The sequence below is a fragment of the Cololabis saira genome, chromosome 3 (assembly GCF_033807715.1).
Source record: "Cololabis saira isolate AMF1-May2022 chromosome 3, fColSai1.1, whole genome shotgun sequence".
Lineage (NCBI taxonomy): Eukaryota > Metazoa > Chordata > Actinopteri > Beloniformes > Belonidae > Cololabis > Cololabis saira.
Window position 1 is genome coordinate 29363211 of NC_084589.1, and position 27568 is coordinate 29390778.

General features: G+C 40.9%; 2 protein-coding genes across 2 annotated transcripts; one reads left to right on the plus strand and one right to left on the minus strand.

Annotated features, from left to right (window-relative positions):
- The first annotated feature begins 122 nt into the window (after positions 1-122).
- vars1 (valyl-tRNA synthetase 1) lies at positions 123-15766 on the plus strand. The gene is made up of 29 exons (XM_061717140.1): positions 123-202; positions 1829-2182; positions 2283-2426; positions 2509-2716; positions 2803-2918; positions 4252-4327; positions 5214-5314; positions 5412-5536; positions 5651-5815; positions 5891-5972; positions 6064-6183; positions 7206-7314; positions 9241-9420; positions 9580-9704; positions 9835-9938; positions 10044-10202; positions 10651-10741; positions 10865-10970; positions 11122-11192; positions 11405-11530; positions 11644-11748; positions 12064-12211; positions 12358-12485; positions 13729-13884; positions 13982-14206; positions 14341-14452; positions 14840-15015; positions 15366-15515; positions 15606-15766. Exons 2-29 carry the CDS (start codon positions 1829-1831, stop codon positions 15672-15674), a joined length of 3831 nt encoding a protein of 1276 aa, XP_061573124.1. The 5' UTR covers positions 123-202; the 3' UTR covers positions 15675-15766.
- Positions 15767-15835: 69 nt separating this feature from the next.
- On the minus strand, positions 15836-27539 carry abhd16a (abhydrolase domain containing 16A, phospholipase). The gene is made up of 20 exons (XM_061717141.1): positions 27426-27539; positions 26857-26913; positions 26703-26769; positions 24052-24138; positions 23700-23785; positions 23481-23554; positions 23183-23290; positions 22923-23037; positions 22714-22815; positions 22545-22608; positions 22383-22432; positions 21953-22076; positions 21758-21862; positions 21608-21671; positions 21000-21056; positions 17872-17934; positions 17710-17786; positions 17131-17229; positions 17003-17049; positions 15836-16403 (listed from the first exon to the last, which is right to left on the minus strand). The coding sequence occupies exons 1-20, from the start codon at positions 27513-27515 to the stop codon at positions 16320-16322; spliced, it is 1620 nt and encodes a 539-aa protein (XP_061573125.1). The 5' UTR covers positions 27516-27539; the 3' UTR covers positions 15836-16319.
- Positions 27540-27568: the final 29 nt, after the last annotated feature.

Genomic DNA, 27568 nt, shown 5'->3' on the forward strand with positions numbered 1-27568 from the left:
TTGATGTCCATATTCTAAGCATCCAATCTTTGTTAAAAATGACAAATAATAACTAACTTTATTAGTTCTGGCGGAAGTAACAAGATAAACCCGGACACGTCTCTTCGTTGCATCAGTCGGCGCATGCGCAGAGACCCATGTGGTGGTGTGTGCATGCTAAGCTGATGCTAACTAAGCTGACGTCTCTCTGTTTCATTTAAAGGTAAGTGTAACTACCTGGTTTCTCCGGGGTTAGAAACTACTTTGAAAGTGTAACAGTAAAGATAAAGTTATCCGTAGAAGCACCCAGGTGTTAGTTAGTTAAAGCTAAGGCTGCTTAGCCTGCCTGGCAGGACTGTTCTCCAGCTGACAGGTGGTGGTTTGAGAAGTAACCGGATAACAAAGCACCAAGAGCATTATCTTATCAAACTGGTGTCTTACTTGGGGTCATGACTTAATTTCGTTTTTGTGACACGTTTGAATAGAAATAATTACTATAAAGTATTGCCATAAAGGCTGCAACACTAGTTTGCTTTCCATTCGTCAACTTCAGGGCAATGGAAAAGGGGATATTCATTCATTCATTCATTCATTCATTCATTCATTCATTCATTCATTCATTTACCTACCTAAGACATGGTCCCACTCAGCCAAAATACTTGCATTGGTCAAATCGGAACTAGATTAATTTGTGGACGTTAAAGATGATATAAAACACATGTTGATTTGTGAAACCATCATTCTGTTTGTAAAAATAAAAAAAAGATCCTTATTGTGTTTATTTGTTTATGTAGTATTTTGACCAAAGTAAAGTACCGTTAGATTTGCATGACAGCTGTGACAGTCTTTCTGCTGCTGTTTGCATCATGTTGTCTTGTAATTAAATAAAGTTAATCATGAATGTGATCCTACTTTGTTTTTCTTTTTAAATTATCAGACGTTAAGGTTGAAACTATTTACATTTTTTTAACGGCATAACTTATGAAAGTTAAATAGATATACATCCTGGACGCTTCTCTGGTGAGATTTTCAGGGCACGTCCCTCTGGGAGAAGACCCAGGACATGCTGGAGGGACTATGTGTATTAGGTTTTCCCTGCTTAGGCTACTGCTCCCACAACCTGACCCCCGATAAGTGGAAATGGATGAATGAATGGATGGACGGACTACATAAACAAAATGTCATCTGATCACATTATAGATTGTTGCGCCTGTGTTATTACATTAGCATTTCACTTCTCTTCTTCTACTACTGTGCTGTTAATACAACACTGTTAATAATGGGGTAAATAAAGGTTCCTGTCTACATGCAGACAGGAGGTTAGGTGCCTGGCACAGAACAATGGGGTCTGAAGGGATATCCAGTAACACTTACACATGTTGTGTAAGTCTTGAATAAGAAGTTTTCATAAATTTTTCTTCATAGATAAATCCAGAGTTGAAGAAGACACGTTAAAGAAATATGGCACATTTAATACAGTTATCAATAACGGTTTAACAGGAGAAATTATGAAAAAGGAAACAGACTAAAGCAAACTAAGAGGTGCATTGGTACATGGATGAACAGAGAAAGAACTGCAGTCACTCAATTTTGAAAAGAAGAACTTCAACAGTAAATTAACCAAATAACGAAGACATCTTAAATATTTCAAAGGTAAATCATGTAATTATGTAGATTTATATGTTTGTTTTTTACTGACAAAGAGATAACAGCTCTTTGCTCAAAAGAAAATATGATGTTTAATATTGAAGAGATAATCAAGTCCCCATTAGGAATTCCCCATTCCCCATTTGGAATTTAAAATTACTGCAAACCAGCTGATGGCTATATAATTTGCTTTTCTCCAAAGATGGCCACGCTCTATGTGTCCCCTCACCCTGATGACTTCAGGAGTCTCCTGGCTCTCATAGCTGCAGAGTTTTGTCCGTCGTCCCGCCCACGGATCATCAAAGAGGACCCGCCTGCATCCCTGAAAGCCCGCTCAAGGCCAGCTTTAGCGCTGGTTGCTGGGGGCGCCGACTCCGTCCTGAGTGGGAGTAGTGCTGTGTCTTGGTACTTGGCCTGTCAGGCAAAGAGGACTGGTGTCGATACAAAGCAGCAGAGCCAGGTGTGGCAGTGGCTCAGCTTTGCAGAGAATGAGCTCATCCCAGTGTCTTGTGCTGTGGTCTTCCCTTTAATGGGGGTGATGGGAGTTGATAAAAAGGTATTCAAATGGTTTTCCTTTCTATTTCTTTTTACATTTTGGCAGGAGTTTAAATTATCCCTGTAAAATCTTCTTGTGCATCTGACTTGTGCCTTTGCAGCTGCAACAGAGTTCCCGGTCAGAGCTGATGCGTGTGCTAAAGGTTCTTGATCAGACGCTTACACTGAGAACGTTCTTGGTGGGAGAAGGCATTACCCTGGCGGACATGGCTGTGGCTACAGCTGTTCTCCTACCTTTCAAATACGTATGTGCCATACAGCACTGTTTATAATTCAGTTTTCCATTAAGATACTCTTTATCAATGTTTTCTATCTTCTTTTTTGCAGGCATTAGAGTCAACAGACAAGAAGGCACTTGTCAATGTTACCAGATGGTTCACAACCTGCATCAATCAGCCGCAGTTCTTGAAGGTGCTGGGGGAAATCGGTCTTTGTGAGAAGGTGGCACCCGTAACACCGAAGGCAAATGTTGTTGGAGATGCTAAAACGGCTGATGTCAGTCCGGTTGTGGACTCTGCAGAACCCACAAATAACGGTAAGGAAGTCCCACGCAAGCACATCTAAGTTAAATTGCGCATAACACAAAATTTAATGTCGTTTTATATTTGTAACCTCACTCAGGTCCACCAAAGACGGAGGCACAGCTGAAAAAGGAAGCAAAGAAGAGAGAAAAGCTGGAAAAATTTCAACAGAAAAAGGACATGGAGGCAAAGAAAAAGGCACAACCACCTACAGAGGTACAGATGCTTGATTTTACACACTGAAATCACAGTTTCATGTTGTAGAGACATTTTCTAGATCACAGAAAAAGGGCTAAAAATCAGAGGCAAATCTGTGTTCAGTCAGCATTCACCAATCATCATGTGTGAAAGCTTCAAAGACATTATTTGTAAACCTCACTGATGTGCTGCAGACTTTAATGATCTAATATGCTTGATATTTGGTCAGCGTTAGCAGGGGAGGACTCCTGTAGCCAGTGAGGTCACACATTTCAGAGGTAATGGTGGAAAAAAGAACCAATGATTATTATAATACGTGACGGAAGCAAAACATGGAGAAAAGCTGTTGGTTGTCCTCAATAACCAGAGGAGCAAAACATAAATCCACCTAGAGCTTTATGAGTCATGGTGTACAGAAAGACTGTTTAACTATTCAGTCAAACCTGTTAATGGAAACCAGACACACTAGGTGGGAGGTAAGTTTACAGAAAAAAACAACAAACCTCTTGCTGATCAGTTGTGCAGTGTCAACTCATTAGTCGTGTTTCCATTTTACACTTTTTCACAAAAGAAAAGCAGAACTCTGAATTTGTGATAAAGGTAGCGCTGGGGGCGAGCGGTCTTTCCATTGAACTGTGTTTTTCGTTTTATGAGCACAACTCTGTTAGTTCTTTCCGTATCTTGTCCTGCGAGACTTCTCTTCAAAACGAGGATCTCGACTTTGAAGATGGACGAAAACATCTTTAGTCTTTCACAAATGATTGCGAATGTTGTTGTGAAAATAGTCAACAGAGGATGAAGGCAGTGGCTGATCATACATATTACATCTAGAGAGCAAAGCTCTGTTGTAATGCAGTAATGAAAAATGATAATTAAGTATTATAGCACAACTACGTCGTATTAATGAGGCCAGGAAAACAGCTGGAAACAAGATAGTGATGACTTTAGCACTGCCAAATGCTCAGTTTCCACTAGTTTTGTGATAAACTGGATTATTGACATGTCTGAAAAACTACCCCGAGAAAGCATAAAAACATTTTTGCAATATTTGGCAGTTTATTTAGAATTTGAGTCGTTTCCATTACAGGTTTTTCTTTGCGATCATTAAGTTTTGCATGGATGTAGGGGTAATGGAAACTCAACTACAAGGACTTCAAATTCCTCATTCCAAGATAATCATGCAATGTTGTGTGTGTAATACAACCTGTCAACAACACACAAAGAAATCATGTATGTTGAACCTAGTTAAAGAGGTTTGTGTAATATGGAAAATAATGTTTTAGTTCTATATACAGAAAAAATAATGTTCCATTTGTTGACATTTATATGTTCTTTTTTGTTTTCCTCCCAGAAAAAGGCCAAACCTGAAAAGAAGGAGCTGGGGGTTATTGCATACAACATCCCTACAACCGCTGGAGAGAGAAAAGGTGACAATTCACTATGGACGCTTTTGAACCAAGTAGACCTATGAGCTCCCTGTTACCTAGCAACAGACAACTACCTACTTCCCTGTGAACTTTGTACACAGACCTTTTTCAAGCTTTCATTTACAGTGTTAACATGGATGTGATTTTAATACGTAAATGCCAGTCACAAACATCATGTCATTTCCCTTTATCAGTCAAGCGTATGCTGCCAATTCATTACTTTTAATTTAAAGTCTATCTGAAAGCACTTTTGGATAAAATCTAGAACAGATGTGTAACATCTGTATATTCAGCCTAGACCCATTGTTTACTGGCTCGGTAGACCCAGGGCACCCCTGTCACTCAACTTTTTTTTTTCTTTGAATTTTACAAGCCTAACTGGGGAAAAACAAAAAAAAAAAAAGTAATGGCGTGCTCATGTCTTTGACCAATCACTTAACAGTTACATCTTAGAACTTTCTTATTATCTTTGGAAAGCTCCTACTGTGAAGTAGATGTTTAAATATTGTATAAGAGTAGCTAATATATGGTTGTACCAGTGTAGACAAAAAAGAGGTGGATTTCATACATTTGTTATAAGAACTATTTAAGAGTTTCTGTGGTTTAAAAAAACAAAAACAAACCGTGTTTACAGCTGTTATTTAAGGAGCTCATTATTTTACTAGTGTTTTCACTTATCTTGCGTCTGTCACTCATGGTTTTGTGTCTTCAAGCTGTCACTGTCAGATATTTATGGCTTCTTTGTGCTATGAAGGTAGCTAACCTGAGGTAAAAGATTTGTAAAAAAAAAATCCCCAAACTACCTTAAAGCTACTGTTGTCTTCATTGTCATGTGATGTAGCTTCAGACTGAAGTCTTTCTCTCGTTCTCTTCTCCTTCTCTTCAGATGTTGCCAGTCCACTTCCTGACTCCTACAGTCCTCAGTATGTGGAGGCTGCCTGGTATCCATGGTGGGAGAAGCAGGGCTTCTTCAAACCCGAGTATGGAGTAAGAGAGTCCTTCCTGTTACACATTAACACAGCAGTAACTATTCTTTATTGAGCATCTTCCTCTGCAATAACATGTCCATCATTGCCTTCTGTAGAGGAATCTTAGTGAGCCGAACCCCCGTGGCACCTTCATGATGTGCATCCCCCCTCCCAATGTGACCGGATCACTTCATCTGGGTCACGCCCTCACCAACGCCATCCAGGACAGTCTCACTAGATGGTAGCCAGAGCTGGACAGTCCAGCAGCCTGAAATTCCAAGTCATATTTCAGTGAAACATTTCTCTCATGTGGCCTAAAAGCCATGCATTTGATCCGATGTCACTCTCTTTGTAGGCACAGGATGCGAGGGGAGACCTCCCTGTGGAACCCAGGCTGTGACCACGCTGGCATTGCCACCCAGGTGGTGGTGGAGAAAAAGTTGATGAGAGAGAGAGGTTTGAGTCGTCACGATCTGGGCAGGGAAAACTTCATCCAGGAAGTCTGGAGATGGAAGAATGAGTGAGTAGAGGAAGTAGTGGAAGATAAGAGGGCCTGCTTGGGAGGCATGTCTAAATATGTCTTTGGTCTTTGTAGGAAGGGAGACCGCATTTACCATCAGCTGAAGAAGCTGGGATCCTCTCTGGACTGGGACAGAGCCTGCTTCACTATGGACCCTGTGGGTTTTCCAAAATCTCTGACCTGTCGTCTGTTTTGACTAAAATTTGAAGAAGTATGTCATTGTAATGCTTCGGTCCTCTCTCTTTCAGAAACTGTCCTATGCAGTCCAGGAAGCATTTATCCGCATGCATGATGAGGGAGTCATTTATAGGAGCAAGAGGCTGGTCAACTGGTCCTGCACACTAAACTCTGCCATCTCTGATATAGAGGCAAGTGACTCTGCTTTAAAACAATAATTGGTTATGTTTTGGCCTTTTGGGTCTAATTCACCCTTCCTCATGAATCTGGACGCGCCCCTGATGCAAGGCTTGTCTGAGCTGATCATATGCTGAATTACCTTTTTATTGAGATGGTACAGGTATAACCTCACTGGATTTATGTTTTCCCTGTTTGAAACTGTAACTACTTAAGTTATAATTATTAAAACATTTTCTTGCCATTTTCAGTACAGTAAGAAACCATAAAAAACATGGATCTGCAGTTCTGCTGCTTCGTTTTTGGGGTTTGTCACTTGTTAGATCGTAGAATTCTGGCCCCAAAATATCCATCATAAAGCTTTATTTTCTATGAATCAATATGTAGCACATTAATTACTGTATTGACTCAAATACAAGACGCACGTGAGCAGCAACTGTTGTCTTGCCTCAGTAAGGACTGTTTTATTCCGATTTTGTTCCTTTTAATGGCAAGGTGATAAGACGGCGACTTCTCTCCAAAGTCAGAGGGCAAGTGCTGGGTTGTTGGACAAAAGTGGCTAATTAATAGCCCCTTGACAAACTAGATTTACCACTGTCAAGACTTGTACTACAGCACAAAAGCAGCCCGTAAAGCCAGGGTAGCACAAGGAGCAGAAAGCGTCTTGGTCTTTCATTACAGCAGCTTTGCTCTGTCTTCGGCGTGATACAATTCCCCCAGAAAACTCATCTTATTAGGTCAATATGGGACAAAGGATGGTTATATACTTGGAGAATACCCCTAGTGCTGTGTTTAAATAGCGATTTATTTATTTCCACAAATGTTCCTGGGAAAACTCTTTTAGGATTAATTTAAGAAAAAAAGTCTTCAAGCTCTGACTGGTAATAGTAGTCTGGCAATAGAAAAGAGTTTATTGGTTCCATAATGAAACTGAGGATTGCTAAAAAAAAAAACACAAAAAAAAACACCAAAGATCCCTTTTGTGAGTGCCCTTCGTTGAGTCCTCTCCTGATTAAACCTTTTATTCATCTTGCAGGTGGATAAAAAGGAGCTCACTGGCAGGACTCTGCTGCCCGTGCCCGGTTACAAGGAGAAAGTAGAGTTTGGAGTCTTGGTGTCTTTTTCCTACAAGGTGGATGGATCAGGTACGTGAAGTCACTTTCAGCATGATACCACAGAGTGCTACGAGAATAATGATGCCTTTTAAAGATTTTTTTATATATATCTTGACAAAATAACAAGGTTTTTGTTTTTATGTCAAAGTTTGAGTTTTCAGTCACTTTGAGACTCTCATACAGTGGGGAGAACATTTGATACACTGCCGATTTTGCAGGTTTTTCCTCACTTGCAAAGCGTGTCTGTAATTATTATCAGAGGTACTTTTCAACTGTGAGTGACAGAATCTAAAATGTATTTGATACACCAGAAAAACAGAACTTAATAATTGGTACAGAAACATTTTGATAGCAGAAGTCAGACGTTCCTGTAGTTCTTGTTCAGGTTTATACACACACACACACACACATACTTTTACACGCACACACTGCAGCAGAGAATTTGGCCCACCCCTCCATACAGATCCTTCAGTCCATCGCTGGGCAATACAGACTTTCAGCTCCCTCCAAAGATTTTCTACTGGGTTCAGGTCTGGAGACTGGCTAGGCCATTCCAGGACCTTGATGCTTCTTACAGAGTCACTCCTTACTTGTCGGAGCTGTGTGTTTCGGGTCGTTGTCATGCTGGACGACCCATCTTTAATACTCTTGCTGAGGGAAGGAGGTTGTTGGTCAAGATCTCGCGATGCAGTCGTCCAGTCCTCTCTGTAGAAAAGCATCCCAGGAATGAGTTTTCCACCTCCATGCTTCACGCTTGGGGTGGTGTTCCTGGGGGTTGTACTCGTCCTACTTCCTCCAAACACAGTGACCGAAGTTCAGGCCAAAAACCTCTATTTTGTCTCAGACCACATGACCATCTTCCATTCCCCCTTTGAATCATCCAAATCAGGGGTGTCGGTCTCCAGTCCTGCATGTTTTAGTTGTTTCCCTGCATCAACACACCTGATTCTAATTAACGGTCATCAAGGTCTGGACATCTCTGTTGACGACACAGCTCCTTGTATCACGGTGTGCTGAAGCAGCAACACATCTAAAACATGCAAGACTGCGGCCCTCGAGGACTGGAGTCCGACAGCCCTGATCCAAATGGTCATTGGCGACCTTCAGACGGGCCTGGACATTTACTGGCTTGAGCAGGCCCTGCAGTATTTTAATCCACAAGAGTATTGTGAGTTACTAAAGGTTTTCTTTGAGACTGTGGTCCCCCAGCTCTCTTCAGGTCAGGTCCTGGCGTGTAGTTCTGGGCTGTTCCCTCACCTGCCTTATGATCATTGATGCCCCACCAGCTGTTGTCCTCTAGCTCATCCCAGCCTTGTGCAGGTCTACAATTTTATCCCTGATGTTATTACACAGCTCTCCGGTCTTGGCCGTTGTGGAGAGTTTGGAGTTTGTTTGATTGAGTGTGTGGACAGGTGTCTTTTATAACGGTAACAAGTTCAAACATGTACAGGTAATACAGGTAGTGAGAGGAGAACAGGAGGGCTTCTTAAAGAACTAACAGGTCTGGTAGGTGATCAAATACTTATGTCATGTAAAATATAGTAGACTGCCAAGAGGGCTGGTGAGAGAGACACACTCATGCACACACACAGAATACAAAACCTTGTTTGAAGTTTAAAATGCATATATATATGCTTTAGATTTTTACCAAACTTGGTATAAACCATACATATATATGTAGACAAGGAGGGGGAAAACAATACAGGTAGTGAGAGGAGAACAGGAGGGCTTGTTAAAGAACTAACAGGTCTGGTAGGTGATCAAATACTTATGTCATGTATTTGTCATGACATACGTTTTAGTAAAGTATCTATAAATTAAATGCTAATTTATTATTTAAGAATTATACAATGTGGTTTTATGGATTTTTGTTTCAAGCACTTTTTCCCCCCAGAATATAAATAGATTTTCATAAAATGTCCCCTTAAAATAGTCTTTTTTTTTTTTCCCCCCAAGATGAGGAGGTGATTGTGGCCACAACTCGTATCGAGACTATGCTGGGAGACTCTGCCGTAGCCGTCCACCCCGCTGACCCAAGATATCAGCATCTTAAGGGAAAGATGGTTCTGCATCCCTTCTGCGACAGAAAGATGCCAGTAGTCTTTGATGATTTTGTGGACATGAGCTTTGGAACAGGTAGGCACTGGTCACAGGGAAAGGTGATGGAGCCTGTGGTTCTGCAGGGTGATGAGAATAACCATTAGTTGCTAAGCTGGGGTTCTGTCATTACTACAGTTGCCCTTTCTTCATTCTCCTCTCTGTCTCTCCTGTCCTTGTGCACCATTTCCCACTCAGGTGCTGTCAAAATCACCCCAGCCCATGACCATAATGATTACGAGGTCGGAGAAAGGCACAATTTGGCCTTCATTAACATCTTGGATGAGAATGGCCTGCTCATTAATGTGCCTCCTCCCTTCCTGGTAAAGTGTCTCATTATTGTTCTGCCACCTGCAGTGACTGCATTTCCACTGTGACACTAAGAATCCAGCTCACTGTTTCTTTGCTCCGTGTGTTTTTCGCCCCCCCCCTCTCCCCTTGTCTGTCTTCCAGGGCATGAAACGTTTCGAGGCGAGAAAATCAGTCCTTCAGGCCCTCAAGGACAGAGGCCAGTTTAAAGAGATCAAAGACAACCCCATGGTTGTCCCAGTTTGCAGGTAAACCCGGGTTTGCGTGTGCAAGTGGAGCGCAGGTTATTGGTTTTCTCGATTAATCTGATTTAGGATAACTTTTCAAGCCCTGCTGCGTGTTTGCTCCTTCAGTCGTTCCAAAGACATCGTGGAGCCGCTGCTGAAGCCCCAGTGGTATGTGAACTGCAGAGATATGGGCAAGCAGGCTGCAGACGCCGTCAGAGAGGGCAGGCTTAAAATCATCCCCGATCATCACCTCAAGACGTGGTTCAACTGGCTGGACAACATTCGGTAATCATCTTTATCCTCATTAATGTTCATTGCCTGTATATAATCATGATAAATATGAGCATTGATGACTTTTTTGTTTTATTTTTTTTAAGTAATTACAGATTTTGCTACATTACAAATTTAGACAGAAGTGCATTTAAGAATTTTGAAGTCCACAAAATAAGTAAATTGTCTTCATAATATAACAGTTCTGGGACTGAAATAATGTATCAATGGGGTAATTATTTCACATTAAATATAATGATAATGAAAAAACCCATTAAACTAACACTGGAGGCGTTTTTAACTAGTAAAAGTGTTCTGATGAGAGTTATGACAATTAAATTTCTGTCACATCAAGTGGTTCACTGATTGTTTTTTTGGCTTTTTTTTATTTCAAAAAGTAAATTTATATCAATAATTCAGTGTTCATACAGTCCTGAACTTTTTGTATTCTTGTTTCTTTTAGAGACTGGTGCATCTCTCGACAGCTGTGGTGGGGTCACCGTATTCCTGCTTACTTCATCACCGTCAATGATCCGTCTGTAAAACCAGGAGAGGTAAGTGGACGTCTGTCTCTGTTGTGGAGGTCTGGAGGATTTCAGGTGACACATATAAACCATTTGTATCAGTGTAACTCAGGCTTTTGCTTTTTTTTTTGGATCCATCTCTCTTTTTGTTAGGACATGGATGGTCATTACTGGGTGAGTGGGAGATCAGAGGAGGAGGCCAGAGAGAAGGCAGCGAAACGCTTCAATGTGTCTCCTGATAAAATAACACTCAGACAGGGTGAGCTTTACATGTTTAGCTGTCTATGTACTGCTGTTATATTTCTTGGGAGTTTGATGACTTCAGCTTACGGCTCAACACGGAATCATTTCATTTAATCAGTTCTACTCCATATTCATATCGGTTAGATAACTTTTGTTCCCATTTTCAGACGAGGACGTTCTGGACACTTGGTTCTCATCAGGCATTTTCCCCTTCTCTATATTTGGATGGCCTAATGAGGTAAAACACTACTGGCACAAGTGACGTAGAAGAAAAAATATCTTCTCTAATATAAGCCCATCTATAAAGAATAATATAAAAACATTCTGACTTCTCCATACTGAGTTTAGCTGCAGCCTGTGGATAGATCCAACTACTTGATCCTTTCCATATTCATATCTCGGCAAGAATCAGGGTTCTCTTCAATGTATTTGTGTATTTACTTCTTCTAGACCCAAGACCTGAACGTGTTCTACCCTGGTACTTTGCTGGAGACGGGCCATGACATCCTGTTCTTCTGGGTTGCCCGTATGGTCATGATGGGCCTCAAACTTACAGGCAAGCTGCCCTTTAAAGAGGTGAGACCGGTGAAAAACCACCAGAACTGCAACAAAATATGAAAATTAATGTTTACACTGATTAATAATCTTTTATTAAGTTGTTTTCCCTCCCTTTTTTAAAATTATTATAGGTTTATCTCCATGCAGTGGTGCGGGATGCTCACGGAAGGAAGATGAGCAAATCTCTGGGCAATGTCATTGACCCCCTGGATGTCATCACAGGGATCTCTCTAGAGGTAAAACCAAAATCACACCTTGATTCAGCTCAGACACAAAGGCTTATCGGTCCCTCAAGGGCCATATTCTTACAAAAGCTTTATTAACTCCCTACTGTTGCTTCCAACAAGCTTTTATTGAGCCCATCAATCTCTTGAGCAGCTGTGGGGAAATTGTTCAGTCAGATGAAGCGGACTTGTCCTCTAGAGGGCACCGGATGACTTGTTGTAAACTGAACTTTACCCTGAATGTTTTCCTTCATGGCCAGTTAAAGCATTAAAAAGCTAAAATGCATGAACACTCCTGAAAACATCCTCACCCTTCACAAACTCTAGGGACTTCATGCCCAGCTGATAGACAGCAACTTGGATCCAGTGGAGGTGGAGAAAGCAAAGCAGGGCCAGAAGTCAGACTACCCAAATGGCATCCCAGAGTGCGGGACAGATGCTCTCCGGTTTGCCCTGTGCGCCTACACCAGCCAAGGTGAACTCATTTGTCTTGTTTTCCTATTCTTGGCCAGGGGCCTGCATCTCATCCTTAATAAAGTGGATAGAAAAGAAGAGTGCTAAGAAATTCAATTTTGTAAGAGCAAAGTTATAACAAAAGAATGGCTTTCTTTTTCTTCCCAGGAAGGGATATCAACCTGGATGTTAATCGTATCCTGGGTTACCGCCACTTCTGCAACAAACTGTGGAATGCTGTAAAGTTCGCCATGAGGACTCTGGGTGACAAGTTTGCACCATCGGAGAAAGCCCAGGTGAGACCAACGGACAAGAAGGACAGACAACATAAAGACTGTTCAATTTGATTGGATTTTTTTTTTTTTTTTTAGCAAAGCTTTACCTTTTAGTAATACATTCCCCGTGCAGTGCAGTTGCTAGGAATTCTGTGCCCCCTTAAAGAATATTGCCGTGGGCCCTTTTTTTTATTGCTGTAACAACAAATCTAACAAAACTTTTTTTGTTGTTTTTGGATACTCAAATGTCGCAGAAACACATCTTTACAAGACCACATCATGATAACGTAACGGACGTTCGTTTGATGCTCATAATTACTGATTAGGCTAAAAAAAAAAGAAGAATTTACTGATTAGGCTTGAATGTGTCATAATACAATCCACTGCATGTGGAATTATACTAGAAAAACAAGAATATTTAAAGTATTTCAAATGCTTTATTGCAGCAATATTGCTGCAGAACAAAGAAAATGCTACATTTAGTCCACCAGATAATCTAGCAACAGATGTTTCTTACCCTGAAAATAAAACATAGAAATTCAAACTAATTTTATCTATACAGCTCAAAACCATCACTAAACATGACAGTCATTTCAAGTGACAGACACTGGCTGATTTATGGTTCCGCGTTACACCAACGCAGAGCTTATGGCGTATGATTCGTGGTGACCCGTACGTACGGTGCATGTCGCCGTAGGCTACGCCGTCGATTTAACGCAGAACCATAAATCAGGCTTAACGCGCGCGCATTTGTCAGTTTTCTTTTCGTCTTTTCAACTGAGCAAACACATAAACTGAGGGTGCAATGCTTGTGCACCCTCGTAGAACCGGGCCTGCCCGGATTTGTGCTTGTTGGGGGGCATGATAGCTTTCCACCATCTAGCTCCTGTACATCTAGTCCAGCTGTGCTCTCACGTTCGCGCAGTGCGCTGCTCACTCGCACAGAGCTGGGTGGACCACACCGTTTTTAAGAAGGGAAGGGGCAAAGGCAATTATTGAAGTGATTTAAATTAGAGAATATTGTGTGACTAGTGGCTCTGTTTGAATTTGGATTCATTAGTATGAGTATATATTGTGTATTATGTATGCATAATCATTTTTTCATAGGTTACTGGGGGGGCCATGTGTGGGCCCTTATAATTGTCACCACTTTTCCCCCCTATACGACGGCGCTGTCCCCGTGGCCTGACAAAGTAGATGTGAACGCCCTGGTTTTTAGGATCTATGTATCATTGAAGTTGTGTTTATTACATTTTCTTCTTAGTTGTCTGGAGAGGAGAGTGTGTCGGACAGGTGGATCCTGTCCAGACTTTGTGCTGCTGTCGCCCTCTGTAACGCTGGCTTCAAAGCCTACGACTTCCCAGCCATCACCACCGCCATCTACAACTTCTGGCTGTACGAGCTCTGTGACGTGTACCTGGTAAGAAACATCGATACCATCCAGCAGCCTGAGTTGCTCTGTCATTTGAATAAAAAAAAAAATACAAATCTTACACGATTTTCTTTCTGTTTTCCAGGAAAGTATAAAACCAGTCTTCAGTAAATCAGAAGAAGAGGGTGCGTGCCAGAGGCTAGCCCTGGTGTGCAGACAGACCCTTTACACCTGTCTAGAGGTCGGCCTCCGCCTTTTGTCTCCCGTGATGCCATTCGTCTCTGAAGAACTCTACCAGAGGTTACCACGACGACAACCGCAGAGTGATCCTCCCAGCATATGTGTCACATCTTACCCAGACACACAGGAGGTGAGACGACAAACTAGAGAAGCAGGTTATATTGAAACACTGCTTGGGTTGTTGCAAGGCTAATGGAATTTGATATTTCTGATACGCCTCTGAGCATTTGAGTAAAACATTTTTTTCTGGTATCTTGTTTCTAGTTCTGCTGGCAGAGCGATGAGGTTGACCATGACATGGAGTTCATCATGGCAGTTGTCAAGACCATCCGGTCACTCAGAGCAGACTACAACCTGACAAAGACCAGAGCTGACTGTAAGATGACAAACTCAATTCCAAACATACTACGTTTGTTTTAAAGACTTAAGTATTTTACACACGTTCTCCTTTGTTGAATTGCTTGAAACACTTAAGTAATTCCTCAGTTTGCTATGAAAGGGTGATAGAGCACTAGAAAGCAATCGTATATAGGTGGTCAAGTCTTTCAGCAAATGTCACTAACGTTTCCATTTACACCTCATATGCTAAACCTTAGACACATTTTCATGCAGAAAACTGTATATGCAGGACATTTTTGCTTGTGAATATGCTGCATGTTAAAAAGAGACTAAACTACTAACCAGCATATAGTTTTTAACCACATTACATGAGTCTGTTTGGGCTACAATACCAAAATCTGGGATTTGTATCTTTCTCTCCTAGGCTACCTTCAGTGCAGAGACTCTGCAACCGTGTCACTGGTGCAGAAATACAATCTGCAGATCCAGACCTTGTCTTATTCTCAGGCCGTCATCCCTCTGACAGCAAACCAGCTCGTCCCAGAAGGCTGCGCTGTGGCTATTGCATCTGACAGATGTACTGTCAACCTTATGCTCAAGGTGAGAGCCAGTAATCTGCCTCATACTCTGCGGTTTCTTATATCCCTCTGTTATGTGTTTTTTAGGCTGCTTATGCCAAAGATAGGCTGATGGTTTAATAGTTAATTGGCCAAGGGGCCATACTGAAGTTTTGACAAGTTTCATAAGAATAGTGAAATAGCCCTAAAACCACAGGAGAAAGGGAAAAAAAAAAAATCTAAATATGGTAATCGAGTCAAGATGCAAGGAACATTTGAATTGGATCCCTCAGAATTCAGTAATGCATTTTCTTCCCCTTCAGAGCTGAAATTAGATCAAAACGTCCAACTGCTGTCCTTCTTTACTACACCTATTTGCATGTCACTCTCCAGGGTCTCATTGACATGGAGAAGGAAGTAACTAAGCTCATGACAAAGAAAGGTGATTTGGAGAAACAGATGGAAAAACTGAGCGAGAAGATGGCAAAGAGTGACTACAAGGAGAAGGTGCCAGTTAAGGTGCAGGAACAGGATGCTGAGAAGGTGAGAAAAAGAAATGGATTTGCAGGATTTCTTTAGCTTCGGGGCATGTGAATTCCTGTTAAATAATAGCTACTTTTTTTTCATCCACAGCTACGGCAGAGCCAGGCTGAACATGAGAAAGTCAAAGAAGCCATAGACAATTTCAGGAAAATGATGTAACCTTTGCTTTAGTATTGTGTAAATCAGGATTTATCCCCCTCCATGTCATTGTCAGTAGGGAACGAAGTCAATAAAGCTCTTTCAACAGACAATGAGTCTCCTACACATTTGCAGTCAAGTAATTACTTGTATGAGTTGATATCCAAAAGAAAAATAACAAATTTATATCTAGCATATTTATTGGAACGATAGAGTATAATAATAGGTTACAGACTTACTCTTAAAGATGGTGCCCACAGTGAAAAAAACCAACAAAAATAAAAACCTGAAAAGAGTGATCACTTTGGCTTCATTTTTAAAAATGGATTCCCTCTAAATAGATTAAGTGTATATATGCCTACTGATATATTCTTAAACAAATGTAGCCAAAGGCAAACAATGGAGGGAGTGAGTAATGGCATGTGCATTTATTTAAAAAAAATGCTGGATTCCTTTTTTCTTTCTGAGAAAAGCTGAACGAAATGACAAAACTAATTGTAAAAGAAATGATGTATGACATTTTACCACGTTTTGGCTAAATGTGTAGGAAAACGGGCCCAAAGATCACAGTACATTCACACCATGCCAGGAACACACCAACTACAAGCCATCCATCTCCTCTGTTGTTCATCTCCCCTCATCCATCCAGCCTTTTTTCTTCCCTCCTTAGAGTCTCCAGGGTGAGTGGAACTCGGCGGCAGGGAGAGGAGTGCAATGTGTCGACTCAAAGTTTCGCATGTGCTTCCTCGCCTTGGAGAGAGAGAGAGAGACAGTGGGGATGGAGGAGGAATGGAAAATTAGATGTGTGGGAGGGAGACGAACAATAAGTGCAGAGCTTGATTATATTAGGCTCAGTCTATCTGGCTCAGTGCCTTACAAATCTCTCCTATCTCTTAAAGGTTTACACGGGAGGTGAATAAAGCCCAATTTAGAAGGCATTACCAGGGGAGGGAAGGCATAGCATTAGCTGTAATTGATGGCACTCCTCTTGTTTGATGTTAAATGACTTCAATAAGCTGAGCGTGGTAAAATATATTACACCCGTCAACCTGAGAGCACAGGTGAGCTGGTTACTATGGCAACCAGAAAAGTGTTTCTTTGTGGTAATGATGTCTGAGAAGCTGTTTTTATTTATTTTTCTCTTCATTTTATCTGGGGTGCAAGGGAAGAGACGAGGAAGCTTAGGCTTGTTGAAGTAAAAATAAATTAGATGGTGAATAAGTGAACTAAAAGAGATGTTTGTGTAAAAATCCAGCTTGGACATGTGAGATAAAAGACAAGTGCCTGCCCTGTAAATCAGACAGGAACACAATTAGATTAAGAGCATAGACAATAAATTGCATACTTACCAAGAAAAGAGCCAACTGCTGCCTTCCCTCTGGAGTCATGTCCTCACCTGGCAGCATTAAGAATGTCAGACCACATAAGCACACGTTCATATTTGTGTCTAGAAAGTGTGAAAGGAACCAGAGCTTACCAACACTCCATGGAAACAAAACTTCTCCGTCTGCCTGATAAGACTGCAGCACAGACACGCACCACTCATCGTCCACTTCATAGCTGCTGTACACAGATGCTGCGGGGGGACAGAGAGGTGGTATTACATGGCTTTTAATAAGCTTCTATTAGGGCTGTGCGATTAATCGATTTTAAATCTAAATCGGATTTATTTATCAAAATCGATGTTAAAAAAAGGAAAATCGATTTTCCTTTTTTGAAGCTGGCTGCATTGCAGACAGCTCGACTAGTCATCTTTGTTTGGTCAAGAAAATTGTAAATGTTGTCACTTTACTAAACTCAAGGAGGATTTACAGTATCTTTCAATTGCACTTCATTCCCAATAGGGAAATTTGTTTGCTATTTTTCTTTAAAAATAAACATAAAATATTTGAAACAATTTATTCCATTGTCTTTTGTAGTTTTACCAAAAAAATCGAAATCGAAATCGGGTTTTCAGAGAAAAAAATCTGGATTTTATTTTTGTCCAAAATCACACAGCCCTAGCTTCTATCCAGCATTCCTTAACAATTCTGTAAAAACATGTAGATCCACTCACTTTCTTCTATTGGATTAGAAGCTCCAAGCCATTGTTTGACAATTCGGATCCCTTCCTCTGTCATTATTTTAGGATACCTGGCCAGGAAAAGTACATCAACAGGTCCAGATAAATGAGCAGCTGCAGCAGTGAGAACAAGGAGGTGAGAATGAGGAACCTTACCTGTACTGCAGAAGTTTGACCAAGAGGTTGTTTCCTCTGTTGGACATGATGTCATCTGGACCCCTGTAGTACATATAAAATTGACAAGTCATTTAACTGAACAATTGATCACAGAATTGGGGAAGAATTCATTTTTACATTAAAAAGGATTTAGTAGTTAGCGTTCATTACTAGGAACAGTATTAAGAAACCATCTTCACTGTGCTATTGTGGAGATGATGAATCCATTTATCCATTTTCTGTAGTTGCTTAATCCTATACGGGTCACGGGTCTGCTGGAGCCCATCCCAGCTCATTACAGGCGAAAGGCCAGGGGTTCACCCTGGACAGGTCGCCAGTCCATCGCAGGGCCACATATACAGACAACAATACACACTGGCACTCACACCTACGGGCAATTTAGAGTCAACACATGTTTTTGGACTGTGGTAGGAAGCAGAGGTGCTCAGAGAAAAAAAAGAAACCCAAGCAAGCCCGAGGAGAACATGCAAACTTCAGGAGAAAGTCTTCTGCCAGGCTCAGGAGTCAGACCAAGTTGCCTGTAAGGCTACAGCGCTAACCACTAAGCCGCTGTGCTGCCAAAGATCAAACAATATCATAAAACAACTGGTACACCATAAAAGGTGCACATCAAACACGGATAAAATAACCAGTTAAATTGTGGAAACTACAGTTTTTACACCTCACAAAACGCTGTGCCTTGCATTTCTCATTTATCCATTCACATGAACCCACTGCAACCCTTTTATGACGTATTCCCTCCATAAACCGGCAGCGATGCGCTTCATCACTCAAACCTGGATGAGCATTGACATACTGATATGTGACAGGACTGGAGATCAAACTGCTGACCTTCAGGTTTAGACTCTACTCTACCCATTGTCCCACAGCCACCCTAAAATACTGTAGTTCAGACGGCTTTACTGGGGAGCGTATTCTGTGACTGAGGGGGAGCTAACCTGCGGATTCCTCAATCTTTGAGTTGGCATTTTACCAGGAGTATTATTAGTTTTCAGTGTTATGTTTTTATTTTTATATGCAAGTTTTAACAGACCGCGACCAAAAAAGAAAAAAAAATAATTCTTGTCCTCACGAAGCCACAAGATTTGTTGAATACAACCTCAGATAAAAAATGCATGGCATATTATTTATTCAACAAAACCTAAGCCAGAGTTGTTTGTAGAAGACGTGTTTTGGAACACCCTGAAGCCAGCGATACTACCGTGTCACTGGTATGAGCCTAAAAATAAATAAAATTAAAAACTGAAACTGAACGCCACTGTTGTGCTAACGTCATCATCTCTGACATGAAGTACGTCCCTAGTTGGGCAAGTGCACACACGCGTAAAAGTGAAACAACAAAACTGATTCCATTTCATCCCCGCCAACTGAGACAAAGCCTCATGATTTTTTCATTAATTGTCTGCAGGCTGTTTTATCTGTGAAAGTGTGTGTGTGGCGCCCAATAAAATAAATGCTTTCATTCTTCTGCACGTGTTAATTGTAATAATTTCAACAAAATTAAAATTGAAACGCGAAGGCAACTGCTCTGCATTGTCTTCTCCTTCCAGAGAGAAACCATTTCACATTTACCACAAGGCACAATCTGATGTATGTGCGCAGCATACATGTTTTATTGAAAAGGGATACAAATCACAGAGGAAGGAAAATGCAGTCTTCCAAAACTTGTATCCCCCCTATAGCTTTTGCAAGGAAAACAAACTTCCCCATATTAACTACCATAATGAGGCATGCTAATTAAGCACCTGGTGTTCAAACACAAATAGTGCACTGCAAACAGGGAGAGGGTTTAATACAGACAGCATATCCAGCCTGGTACCTGGCAGAGTCTTGTATTATTAGCATAATAAATTATCTTTTGCAAAGGAAACATTAAATGTTTGAGTACATTGGTGCATTTGCATATATTAAGTATTTAGTAATTGCAACTCAGAAACAGTAAGCAAAGTTTAACTGTCACAGCCATTGAGCCACTTTTTCTGTATCAAACAATGGACGACGCATTAGGTCACGTGACCCATTGGTTTCCAAAGAGTAGATTTGAAGCTAATTTTTCTTCATGTGGAGTACAATAATACAATCTTTAAAATACAGTTTTGTGCATGAACAAGTTCAAATGAACTCGTTCATTGAACACATTCATTTCTGTGAGAACGTTGAACTGAACGCAACATATTTGCAAATAAAGAACTTGAATGTGAACTTGTTCAGATCCGCAGATAATGAACTGGAATTTGAACTGTTCAGATTATGTGACTTTCAGCTTCACTGTTTAGGTCCAATTATTACAGAATAATCCTTTTTCTCATTTCACAAGCGGGCGGCGCACACATTTAAAATACTCGACGAGACGACGACTTCACACTACATTACCCACAATGCAGTGCACACACTAGCATAGCAACGGGCACCAGCTCCATGGCAACGGCGGCCCGAGCCCGGTGCAGTCTTCACGATGACCAGTGAAGAGAGAAACGTTGCAGACGCAGTGACAAGAGCCGTCAGATGATGATCAGCTAATCATTATCTGCAGGAATTTTACACATCGTCTCCCAAAGTCTGACGGTAAAAATCTAACCTTTCTGTGCAAATTATGTCCACCAGAGAAAACAAGTCAGAACGTCTGCCTCGTCAACTTCAAATTTGAAACGTCATGTGGAGTTAAAGTCCTTGACAATCAAACAAAGTCATCAGGAAAGACCAAGAAGACCCAACAGCCCCAAACGACCCACGTCACACTGCTGCACCTTCAGGGGCTTGATTTCCCAGCAACAGGTAGACAAACTGATAATGGACTACATTGTTGGAGATTTACAGCCTCTGAGTAAAGTTCAAAAGCCACTAGGACAATACATGATTGTATACAGTGAACAGTTTTAGGAAAGGGTGGCGTTTCATTCGTACTTCTCACCTAAAAATATTGAAATGAACTGAATTTGAACTAGTTCATGAGAAGTATGAACTTGCACAACACTGGTAAAATACCAAACTGAAGATGTTCTTTGCAGCTCAGTTAGTTTCTAGCAATGATCTATCTCATCTGTGTTGGCACAATGAAAAACAAATCTACAGCATTGAGTTATTTTAGGGTAGACGTGGGGACTTACGCTGTGGTGATGATTTCATCTCTGGTCCTCCTGATCAGCTGGACTGGTCCTTGGTATCTGAAAAAACCGACCCGGATGTGTTAATCATCAATTATATGATCACCATGAGGTTCACTTTTGCTTTCCAGTGTCTGGCATAAAGATTACAGATTCACAGTTCAACCTCTCACAACAGATAGTCGATACATTGATTTTAGCAATTCAAGATAACAGTTTATAGCAATATTTAAAAATGAAACACAATTTTCAGTTAAATCTCCAGAATTATATATTGTATAGTTCTGTTCAGACACGGATAAATCCATAACGTATAAGCATGGGGTGTTATAAGTGAATAGTTTTCCCCAAAAGTGTTCCCAAAACAAGATCTTTCTTCAGTTGCCTGGAAGTGGCCTGTTTTTGTGATGTCTGTCACTGTGTAAACAGCCATCGGCTGTAAAGTTTGTCTATAGGCGATGGCGACTTAAGTTAGCAGGCAACTTAATTACAGAAAATAAATAGATCTCACTGAAGATCAGGTGTGGCATTAAGCAAAAGAAATGTGATATTTTATTTTGAGGCCGTGTGACCCGTGTGACCTCTCACTCTAATGAGACTGCACCACTTACTTGAGAAGCTGCTCTGCATTGTTGAGGTTCATGTATTGCCTCACTGTGTGTTGTACCAAAGGTCCTGGAAGAGAGAGAAAAAATGCTTAAATTACTGAAACAAAAACAATCTGCTGAATAAGTTTATGATCTTTCGTATCTAGCACTCACTCCAACTTTCCGGCATCACTTTGAGAGCCAGAGGCAGCAGATCATCAAAGGAAGCATCCAACACTACGGACTGAATCTCTGGGTAAGACATCACTGCCCAAGTGGCTAGGGAAGAAAAGAGAAAAAAGCAATTGAAACGAGCAATGAGAAACACCAAACGGAGGAACTAATAAGTATACAATTGTCTTAATGTACCTGTGAAGCCTCCTATGGACCATGCATATATGACAATATCACTCAGTTGGAAACCAAGCTTATGTACTGCAAACTGGATAACCACATCCATGGCATTGGCCTCATTCTGAGGGAATGGCACTCCCTGGCAGAAAGTGCAAAAATGTAATTTTGATCAAAGTACAAACAACTTATCAAGCTAAAAAAGGAAAGAAAATAACCTAATTAAAGCAGAACACTAAAGCAGTTAGAGGAGTCACCTCCTCCCAGGTTTTATCGAGCCATGGGTGTGCATGAGCGCTCTTGTGCAACAGTGCCCCAACTAAAACAAGAATTTCCACATGCCGTAGTCTTCCACTGCCCAGTTTCGTTTTTTGAACGAAACAAATCACAACAGACATACAACACACACCTTATTGAACTGTAGTACAAATGTGAGAATGCTACTTACAGTGCTACCTCCAAAGCCAGGGTGGTTCCAGCCCAGTACAGAGTAGCCACCTACAGGAAACCATCAAGACAAGGTTTAACTAAAACTAACATACATTCTCTAAACATAGAAGCACTGCCCCTTCAAAGTGTCATATATGAGGTGTTGTGAAGTATTCCTCACCCTCCAGAGGAGTGTTCATGCAGCCCACCTCATAAAAGCCTGCATTCCCCTCACAGCAGATGACCTACGGCAGATTTCAAGAACCATTTGTAAGGGGACTAGAGTTTTGTTGAGACTCTCAAACAAGACCGGGGCATAAAAGTATAAAAAAATCAATGCAGACATTTACCAGAGTTTTGCCTTTCTCTCCACCATCTCTCCTTCGATCCACAAACATTGTGTCGATCTCATTACCGTCACAGGCCACTAGCTTGTTTCTTTGGCCACCATACTGCGACAGTGATGTTCAAAAAAGAAAAAAAGAAACAAACTGAGCTTTTGTTTCTAATATATTAAACATTTGACTGAGGAAGATTGTATTTATTAATTTGTTTTTACCTCTTCTATCAACTTAGCCTGGCCTTGGTGCAGCATGGGTCTCATCGCTTTCTGCAGTAAACCCACAGAGCCAGGGTACAGCATCCTCCTCCCGAATGAATGAGTAACAAGAAACCTGCAAAGGAAAGATAAAGATACTGACTGTTGGTAAAAGATGACAAGGTTTTCCTCATCAGAAAGTTGAAATCCATCAAGTGTGGACCAGACTTTATGTACCGTATCTCATGGCTGTGATGTCCTGTACTCATTTTTTAACTTACCCGATGATGTGGCATGGCAACGTGCGCACAGAGTTAAGGACAGTGTCTGCTGTTCCTCTTAGTTTGGGCTCTGGCTTCAGCAGAGAAACGCCAGCTTTGCTCAGTTTCCTTTCAAACAAAGTCAAAGGAGGAAACTGGTGAGCAGCAAAGATTTTAATATTCAGTGGATGTACTTATGCAGTGTATTTTTAAGTACTCGGAATGTATATACATAAGATAGATTGACCCTCATGAGAGTATAACTGGGATGAAGGGGAAGACATTTCAAACAGAAGTAAGGAATAGAGTAAAAACCTACGGACTGCTGACTTCTGTCGATCTGAAATCCGATGGCCAGTGTGAGAAGTCAAAGTTGTAGGACCTCAGTTTTCTCTAGAACAAAATAACAGATGGTATGCATTTTTTCCATTCTGAATAATGATTTAAGAAAGAAAGTATTTATTTATCCTTCTAATTTCCGAAACATCGTCTCAATTATCATAAATCCTGAGGATTTGTCCTAAGTTGTCAACCACACCTTGTTTTCTGATGAGAGATTCTTCCTCGATTCCTCCAGAACAGAGATAAACTGAACATAGTCAGAGTTTTTCCATCTCCCCCAGCCTTGCAGGAGATGGAGAGAAGTGAAGAAGAAAAACCAAGAGAAGAATAAGTAGATGCTATGTAACCCCCCACCAAAATAAATTAAATATATTGCAAAGCCCAAAGGTTGTGTTTAGTATGCTTTGTGGGTATAGACCTCTCCCAACAGTCTCAATGGTAATGTAATCTTATTCCTGTGCAGAATGTGAAGCATATGTTGTAATATCTAAAGATGAATGAACTGAATTACTCATTGCCCTGCAGTGGGTTAATATCAGTCGTCTCACCTCTCAGACAGGCCACTCCGAGAAGACACACAATCACGGTTCCCACCAACTGACTCACTGGAACCAATTTACTGCTACAGATGTAGCCTGAAAACAAGCAAAGTAACACACAAAACTTGAGACTAAATAACGAGCACCAATAAAATGATTCAGTCTGACAACTAGCCTGAAACCATGTGCATAAATCAATTTCAGAGAATCAATCATACATTAAGGAGTGACACACATCCGCAAGCAATTAATTTCTAGTGATGCACAGCCTTGCAGGATGAAACCCTTGATTAAGTTTATATTAATTCCACTTGTAGGAGAAGACGAATTTACAAGGACACTTCCATTAGTATTTTTTTAAGTCCTGGGGTCAGAATTGTCATCTAGAAAAGAATAGAACAGTCTGGGAAAAAAAAAGATCAACTAAAACATATGACCCGCATAATTTTTTGCATATAAAAATGTATTAAAAAAATAAGAGTGTAGCTATACATTAATAACATTCTTGTCTAGCCTTTGAACTGCAGTCTCCCTCTATAACAATAACATCCATTTCTATTATGAACTTAAAATTGAATTATTAGTTGATACAAAGACAGATTCAATGAATTTCACTATTATTCCTTTAAAGGGGACCTATTATGGCATCTAATACCTATTTTACACAGGTCTTGAATGTCTTAAAAACAAGCTTTTGATTGTTTTTGCTAAATAAATTAGAAATTCAGCCTCTGAGCCATGTCTTTATCTTCCCATTCTCTAATCGCATTCTCTATGCTGGATTCTGAGTGGGCGGGGAGGCTATGATAATGAGGTACTGTGCTGATTGGCTGCCTGAATGACGCGATACACCGCTACGAAAAAATGGCGGAAGCTCCGGCCAGCGGAGTTGTTGTTGTTGTTCCAGCCAGAGTTAGTTGTGGGCGTGGTTTCACGCATCGCTCCTGTCGTTACGTAACGACGGGAGCAGAATCTGAACGCCTCGTATAAGCCACATCAGACTGGATGGCTCATCCGGACAGCTGTACAGACACTGCAGAATTTGGTTGCTTTCCTCCTTCTCTGAGTTGGCAGGCTGAGGGGAGACCACTTTATATATGTTAAAGCAAGAGAAAACGTGTTTTTCATAATAGGTCCCCTTTAAGGTACATCTTCGGTGCAATTTGTTTGTCCATGGGTTTATGAAAAGTAAAAAAAAAAAAGTGAATGAAGCCCGGAGATAAAAAAGGAACCCACAAAAATTTGAATGGAGGTCTTGTTATAATATTACTATGAGTCAACAGAGAAAAGATTAGTTCCTCAAGTGTCTCTTCAGCTTTTAATTAATCAGTTTATTCTTTTCTCTAAGAGAGTACGTTTTTTTTAACCAATTAATCAACAGACATCGGTGACAATGTTCCTATTCTGCAATATGTTCAAATATCCCCAAATATTCAAATTGCAAAAAAAAAAAGTGAAAAACAAAATAGGAGAATATTCTTGCATTGAAAAAGCTGAAAATCAAGACTGTTTGCATCTAGCCATTGATAAGTGACTTGTTGACAGTCTCATGAAGTGGGTGGGAGACATTGTCCTCCATCATGGACAATGTCTCCCACCCACTTCATGAGACTGTCAGAACCTGGAGAGCTCCATCAGTTACTGGCTTCGTCACCCGTGATGCACCACAGAGGTATCACAGGTCCTTCCTCCCCGCTGCCATCAGACTTTACAACCAGGCCTGCTCTCAGTGGCCAACGGACAATAATAACATGTGCAATAACCATATGTGCAATAATCATATGTGCAATACCTATACTACAATAACTCCTTCCATATGCGTTGCCTAAGGCACATACAGGGAATTAAGTGGCAGGACAGGGTCACGAACGAAGAAGTTTTGAAACGGGCTGGCAGCAAATCTCTCTTCCAAACTCTGAAGATCAGAAGGCTCCGCTGGCTTGGTCACCTGCACAGAATGCCAGACTACCGGCTGCCCAAGTGCATCCTCTACGGCGAGCTTTGTGAGGGTGTGCGAAGGAGAGGACGTCCACTTCTTCGCTTCAAGGATGTCGCGAAACGCGATATGAAAGCGTTAAATGTCGATACATCTAGCTGGGAAAGGATGGCTGAAAACCGTAGCAGCTGGCGTCGTACACTTTATGCTGGTGGCATTGAACTGGAGCAGCGATGGTTTGAAAAACTAGCCCGCAAACGCACTAACACTGTTTGACTCATTCAGCTATTAACACTATAATAATCTCACGTAGATAAATTTGCCATTATTATTATTATAATATCCATGCAATACCTGTCTACCTCACACTCATTCTACCTGCTTTTTTGCACTGTTTTTCTTCCTTTGCACTATTTTTTTTTATCTTGTATTTTTTATCTTTTTATCTCCACTGCAATGTGTACATACTGTCCATATTTTGTAATTATATATATCTTTTACTTTTACTTTACCTTTTTTACCCTTCCCCGCATGCATGCGTGTGTGTGTGTTAAGTGTACTGCTGCTAACACGTGAGTTTCCCCATTGAGGGAGTAATAAAGGACTATCTTATCTTTCTCTTGTTTCACTTTCAGTTCATTTCACAGCAACATTATATATATATATATATATATATATATATATATATATATAAGCTTAGTTTGTCCCTTTCCAACTAACCCACCTTTCCTGTAGAGGTAGCTGAGCAGCAGGGGAGAGCTGTAGTAGGACAGAGACCACAGTGTCGAAGCCTGGAGGGAGAAAATATAAACTTTAAATAAAGCAACTCTCCACCGCTTTCAATTAGACAATACAAAATGTAAAAATGTAACACTGACCCAACCAAGAAGATTGTCGGTGTGTTTTTCCAGAGTCCTGGGTTGGTAGTTTCTTCCCTGTTGCAAAACAGAAACATTTTAATTATCTGATCAAGATCTGCCCTCCATTATGTCAGCTGCCGCTAGCACAGCTACTACACAGCTATTAGTATTTAGACACTAATACAGATGGAGTTGGAACCGTTTCTCTTCACTTTATCTGTTCTTCAAGTCTCCACAGCTGCTGGCTGTAAGTTGAACAAATGTTTGCCTTTTTATGCCGTTTTTACAGCTCATCTGCTTTCCTGAATGCTACACAGAACCAACTTACGAGACTGAAACAGGCTACAAAGCCAAGTTAGAGTAATTATTACTGTGAACCCCCACACATAACAAAAGGAGACAGTATAAAAGAAAGGTCTGCATCTTTCTGTCATGGTATTTATATGTGAAAATCGTATTTCCGGTTTCTGCAGCGAAGTGACATGTCAGGATGTCAAACACCTTTCGGATGGACTGAATTAAATATGATCACAGTTTTAGCAATTGACGCCTCTAAAGAAACTCCAAAACCATGAATGAAGCCCTACCCTCCTGCTGTCGGGTCCAGACTGGTCCGGTGATCGGTGAATTCGTGTTAGATGAGGCCCTGAGACGCAGCGGAGAAACGTCCACGCCATTATGCTATGCTACGGAAGCCGGCACAGACGCGCATGTCAAAGCCGAAAGGCGC

Bases quoted from the DNA above. Each gene is read 5' to 3' on its own strand.
- vars1 (XM_061717140.1), top strand. From the start codon at position 1,829: ATGGCCACGCTCTATGTGTCCCCTCACCCTGATGACTTCAGGAGTCTC. The intron at 4,328-5,213 runs GTGACAATTCAC...CCTTCTCTTCAG, and splicing joins AACCGCTGGAGAGAGAAAAG to ATGTTGCCAGTCCACTTCCT. The intron at 11,749-12,063 runs GTAAAACCAAAA...CACAAACTCTAG, and splicing joins TCACAGGGATCTCTCTAGAG to GGACTTCATGCCCAGCTGAT.
- abhd16a (XM_061717141.1), bottom strand. From the start codon at position 27,515: ATGGCGTGGACGTTTCTCCGCTGCGTCTCAGGGCCTCATCTAACACGA. The intron at 17,935-20,999 runs GTAAGTCCCCAC...TATGTACTACAG, and splicing joins GATGAAATCATCACCACAGC to GGGTCCAGATGACATCATGT. The intron at 16,404-17,002 runs GTAAGTATGCAA...TCTCTCTCCAAG, and splicing joins AGCAGTTGGCTCTTTTCTTG to GCGAGGAAGCACATGCGAAA.